The sequence below is a fragment of the Doryrhamphus excisus genome, chromosome 7, assembly GCF_030265055.1.
Source record: "Doryrhamphus excisus isolate RoL2022-K1 chromosome 7, RoL_Dexc_1.0, whole genome shotgun sequence".
NCBI classification, from domain to species: Eukaryota; Metazoa; Chordata; class Actinopteri; order Syngnathiformes; family Syngnathidae; genus Doryrhamphus; species Doryrhamphus excisus.
The window spans coordinates 22128173-22134172 of NC_080472.1; the positions used below are offsets into that span (position 1 = coordinate 22128173).

At 47.0% G+C, this 6000-nt stretch overlaps 1 protein-coding gene across 7 annotated transcripts in view; it reads left to right on the forward strand.

Moving 5' to 3' along the window:
- Window positions 1-6000, forward strand: part of ppp1r12a (protein phosphatase 1, regulatory subunit 12A) — a 30836-nt gene extending 24836 nt beyond the window's left edge. The window contains exons 25-28 of one of the 7 annotated variants that reach the window (XM_058076867.1): window positions 95-142; window positions 2168-2218; window positions 3551-3786; window positions 4179-6000. In XM_058076867.1, the coding sequence (XP_057932850.1) occupies window positions 95-142; window positions 2168-2218; window positions 3551-3688 (237 nt within the window). In that variant the 3' untranslated portion in view covers window positions 3689-3786; window positions 4179-6000. Of the gene's footprint in view, window positions 1-94; window positions 143-1759; window positions 1788-2167; window positions 2219-3550; window positions 3787-4178 lie in introns of those variants that run through there. The other 6 variants (XM_058076866.1, XM_058076862.1, XM_058076864.1 and 3 more) reach the window with 6 other exon arrangements.

Genomic DNA, 6000 nt, shown 5'->3' on the forward strand with positions numbered 1-6000 from the left:
ACGTGCGGTCCTGGCGCACCTTCACCTCACGCACCATGAAGCCAGTTGATACCCACAGCCGCATATCTGTTATTGGATGTGTGTGTAATTGCAGAGGCAGGAGCGCTACGCCGACAGGTCGCAGCTTGAGATGGAGAAAAGGGTAAGCAAAGATGACTTGAAGGCAACACCATGACATCCTATGGAGATGAGACATGAACCACGACAGCAGGGGGGGGTGTCCAAACCTTTCCAGCCGGGGTCGCATACTCACATATCTCATAAAACATAAGCAGGTACTACTTTGGTACTTTGGTAACGTATGCTACCGAGTAGTACCGGACACATTTTATGCACGTCAGCTTGGTCATATGCACCGTATACATGGCTAGATACGGGATACGGGACCATATCTATGTCAGATAGATCATATATATATATATCATATCAAACCTCGGATATATCGGACTCGGATATATCGGAAATTCGCTCACAACGGACAGATAAAAAAAGAACCGATTTTTCTGTAATGCATTTCCAATAAAAATTCATTGCATATATCGGATTTTTTTATAACGGATTTCGCCTATTTCGGACAAAATCTCCAGTCCCGTTCCAATGCATTTCCATTCAATTTCCCTCGCATATATCGGATGGCCGCATCATGGCGCTCCGATTCGCCGAATCGTGACAGGCCGCTATACGACGTCGTTTGCAGCGTTGCCTGCGCATCCAGGTACATTGGAAACATAGTCAAGGAAGTGCCTTTTTATAACGGATAAAATCCGATTTACGCATATACCGCATATAAATCCGATATATGCGTAAAAAACTGACATTTTCCGGTATACGCATATAACGGATTTCGCTTATATCGGACAAAACCAGTGGGAACAATTGAATCCGATATATCCGAGGTTTACTGTATATATATCATACACTACACTGTATACAGGACCATATCTATGTCAGCTAGATCATATGTATATATCATATACGGGACCGTATCTATGTCAGCTCGATCATATTTATATGTATATCATATAACATACTGTATACAGGACCGTATCTATGTCAGCTAGATCATATATATGTATATATATCATATACTACACAGTCTATGAGACCGTATCTATATCAGCTAGATCATATACACATACATACATCATATATACATATGTATACAGTAGGGAAAGAGCTAAATATTCATATGAAGATCACACCCCAACCACCATTTTTCTGCACTTTTTGAGATTATCAACCATATTTCAACTTTCTTCATATACGTTTACATTAATATTTCAAGTCAATGCTACTGAAATTAGATTTTTTTTTAAATAAAATTGATATTCTTTTGTCAGAGTGCAACTTTTTGCCTTCATATTTTTGAACTGTTATTTTAACCTTTTAAAAGTTAAATTTAGTTTTGAGGATAATGACTTTATTACCACTTTATTACCATCATATTGCATCATGTTATAAACCATTCCCAAAGTAAAGATTCCAGCTGTTTCTTGGAATATTTCACCTTGACGACGCTACAATGAGGTTGGAATACGACGCCATCGTTCTTGTCAAATTAGTCTGGGACACCCCTGCTGATGTTTGTGGGAGACTAGAAGGGTTGTGGGCTGCACCTTGGACACCCCTGAGATAGAGCTATAGATATAATAGATATAGATATAGATCTAGATCTAGAGATGAAGAGGAGGCGTATCAGGCATGTTGTTGCGATGACGACTAACAAGAGAGTTAAACATGGCTGACTTTATGTCTGAAGGTAACGAGCAGATACCATCTGGGCGGCGGTAGGAATTTAACATGAATTGACTTTGTGCTGCTGCCTGTCGCGTCCACGCTACCGGTAGCTGGCGCTGGGCGGGGCTCCACCCCACCCCACCCCACCCCACCCCACCCCTTGCCACCTACAACCCCGCCCACCGCTTTTCTTTTGCCGCCTGAGAGGCTGTGTGTGTATCTATACGTGTGTGTATCTACTTCTATGTGTGTCTATGTGTGTGTGTGTCACTTATTGATCACGGATTGTGTTGGTGTGTCATGGCTGACGCTTGTAGACGCCTCACGCCTGTGTGTGTGTGTGTGTGTGTCATTAGGCACCGCCCACTTTGTGCTACCACGCCACAATCACATACACGCTAACAGCTACTCCTGTCCCCCCCCCCCCCAGGAAAGACGGGCTCTGGAAAGGAAGATTTCTGAGATGGAGGAGGAACTGAAGGTACGGCACACACACACACACACACACGAACGCTAAGGTAGCAGGAAGTCCATGTAGCGTCATGAAGGTGATGATGATGATGATGATGATGATGATGGAATGGCGGCCAGGGCGTGGCCTGTCCTCCACACGCCTTTGACATGTTGGCTCATCCTCTACTGGAAGGGCGTGGCCGGGGGAGGGGTTGATGGCTACTTAACACTCCTATGTTTCTTTCTCACCTCGTTTACTTTCCTTTTCTTTGTCTCACATGACATCACATGACCATCACATGATCATCACATGACCATTTGTGTGGGAGATTGATATCATGTATGGGAGTGATACCATGTCTGCCATGGGTATCACGTATGGGATGTGTAGGATGGCAATATTGGGTCGTACAGTGGACAAGTGGTTAGCATGCAGGCCACACAGTAAGGGGATGGGTTAGATTCTCCACTTGGGCATACCCCCCCCCCACCCCCACCCTAGTGGATGGATGGATGGATGGATGGATGATATTGTATGTATCTGTAGTATGTACAGTATACTATGTAGTGTACAGTATGTATGTATCTGCAGTATGTACAGCATACTATGTAGTATACAGGATGTAGGTACAGTATACTATGCAGTGTACAGGGTGTATGTATCTGCAGTATGTACAGTATACTATGTAGTGTACATACTGGATGTATCTGCTATACATACAGTATACTATGTAGTGTACAGGATGTATCTGCATTACATATAGTATGTACAGTATACTATGTAGTGTACAGGATGTATGTATCTGCAATACGTACAGTATGTACAGTATACTATGTAGTGTACAGGATGTATGTATCTGCAGTATGTACAGTATACTATGTAGTGTACAGGATGTATGTATCTGCAGTATGTACAGTATACTATGTAGTGTACAGGATGTATGTACCTGCTATACATACAGTATGTACAGTATACTATGTAGTGTACAGGATGTATGTACAGTATACTATGTAGTGTACAGGATGTATGTACCTGCTATACATACAGTATGTACAGTATACTATGTAGTGTACAGGATGTATGTATCTGCAGTATGTACAGCATACTATGTAGTGTCCAGTCTGTATGTTGTGTTGCCCCCAGGGGGCCACGTAGAGCAGCATGTACTGTGGTGTCCTGGGGGGGGGGGGGGGGCCACCGAGGTTGTGATGAGTCCACGAGGGTCCAAAGTCTGTCCCCATTTCCTAACAGTCTTCCTTTTCTGTTCCCTTGTCTCCTCGTCTGGCTCCCTTCTATTCATGTGTTGTCGTCCCTCCTTCTCCACCCTTTGTCTGTCACCCCCCCCCCCCCCCCATGCAGAACCTCCCCCAGGTAAAGCAGGTTCAGGCGCTGCGGCAGGCGAAGGAGCGGCTGCAGGCAGAGAACCGGGCGCTGGCCCGCGTGGTGGCCAAGCTCTCCCAGTCCGCCTGCAGCCAGCTGCCCGCCGTCGACCTCTAGAGCCACGCCCCCTCTCCGCCATCCTCCACTTCCTCCTTCCTTTTCACCCCCACACCCCCTCCTCAGCCGCTCTGCTCCATTCCCCGCCCCGCCCACAGGTGCTCTGCCGCCCAACCGCTGTTTTCAATTCCTCCCCTTGCCCCCCCCCCCCCCCCCCCCCAACTGGAAAAGGCCACTTTCCTTCAGTAGCGCTTGTTGTGAAGGCAGCACTGCAGAGGAAAGCGTCCATCGAGTTTGGGGGGGGGTGCTCTGCATGAGATAGGAAACGCCCCCCCTTCTTTCTGGTGGGACGGCGTCCTCCTGGAGGCGGGCTCCACGTGGACACAAGTATTGGGACGCCCATCCCGGCACGCCTTGGCGACGTTCCGATACTTGTGTCCGTGCGGCGTGTGTGATCATGTGACTGGAGTGTTGTTGAAAACATTGGAATGTCGCCCCCTGGTGTGGGAAACCTGTCTAACATTCTTCTCTCCCCCCTCCCCCCACCCAGATGCTCCCAGACCTGAAGGCAGACAACCAGAGGCTAAAGGACGAGAACGGGGCCCTCATCCGAGTCATTAGCAAGCTTTCCAAGTAGACCCCCACCCCCCCACGTCTCTCTAGCCCCCCCCCCTCTGGCAGCGACTCATGGAATTGCACATCTAGATGTTAAGGCAAGAGACTTTTATTGTTGTTGTCCCACTGCAGCGCCGCCCGCCCCCCCTTCCACCCCCCCCGGTCATCATAGACACCCCCAGTTTACAGCGTGCACGAGCATCATGGGCGGGGGAGCCAGCTCTATTTAACCCGTAAGCCTTAGTTGTACAGACGGAGGAACGCTCCTGATGGTGATGATGATGATGACGATGATGATGATGAATATCCAACACCTGATTTTATTTGTGCCACGCCTTCTTTTATTTTGGTCTACGTGTGCTGTGCCACTTCCTCCCCACCCCTTTTTTCTTTTTTTTTTTTTTTTTAAACACGAGGGTCACGCGTGCACACACACACACACACACACACACTCACTCACTCTGTCGTCACCCCCTGCCCCCGCCCCCCCAGCTGTGTGGTCTTCCTCCAGGAGGGAAGAGGCGCAGACGGAGGTGGAACAGAAGCTTCCACCTCATGTGCAATATTCTTTTCTGATGCTTTCCTGAGCCGCCACCCCTGCCGCCCCGCCCCGCCCCCCGTGGGTCCGTGGGTGCGCCGTCACCGTCCCGAAAGGATGGGAAGCTAAGTAAGGGACGCTCGTCTTCTGACCCCAAACATTTCAGTCTAGGTTGGCTTATAATCTCGCGTGGCGCTCGCCCTGCTTGTTTTCAACACGACCTCCGTAGGACTTCCATTACGACCTCCATACGACCTCTGACCCCTGCTCCCCACGCTAACTCTTCATGCATTTCAGTGGCCTTTTTAAGGATTTTAGTCCAGGAAGGGGGGAGTGGAACACAGAAGTTGCTGCAAATAGACTGATCTACTCTGGTTACGTTCTATTTTATTCCTGATGATGATGACGATGACGACGATGATGATGATGGTGTAAAATAGGGGTGTGGCTTAAATACATGCAAGCTGTGCTGTGACTACCAACCACTGAAGACTTCATTCAAAATAAACTTGTACATTGTAAACCTCTCTCTCTCTCCCTTTCTCTCTCTCTCTTTCCCCCCCTCCCTCGCCCCTAAAAAGACTCTTTTCCTTTCATTTCTCTAATACACGTTCTACTTTTAAAATGCATTGTAATTAATTAATTAAATATCTTTATTGGTTTTTCATGTGCATTTATTCCCCCAATAAGAAAATGAACCATTTAGCTACAGATGCAGCAATACTCCTTTTCGCCACTGGAGGGCGCACTACACCACAATCCACAAAAGCCAATACGCTGCAGTATGCGTAGGTTCCCCAAATAGTAATAGTAAGTAAACAGTGTACTACTCAACTGTATTTTAATGTCATAACCATTAACGTTTTTATATTTCTCTCTCATTTAGACTAATTAAGTTCTAATTAGAATGTGACTGATCAACTTCAGAGATTGGACACAATCTGACCGCACCTCGTCCTGGCTGTAGCATTTTTGTATCCTGGTTTGAAACATTCCTCCTCATCCTCCATCAACCCAAGATTCATTTAGAGAACTGTAGTATCAATACAGTACTACAGTGTCAATAGTACATGCAGGTAAGAGCGCTAGGTGCTAGCACAACAGGAAGCCTGCAGTCCTGCAGAAGGTCAACGCAGCATCCATAGATCGCTCTAGTAGACCACTAGGATGCAGAACAAAAGGAGCAAGTCAGCTAAAGGTATACCAGAGTCCATCTTTT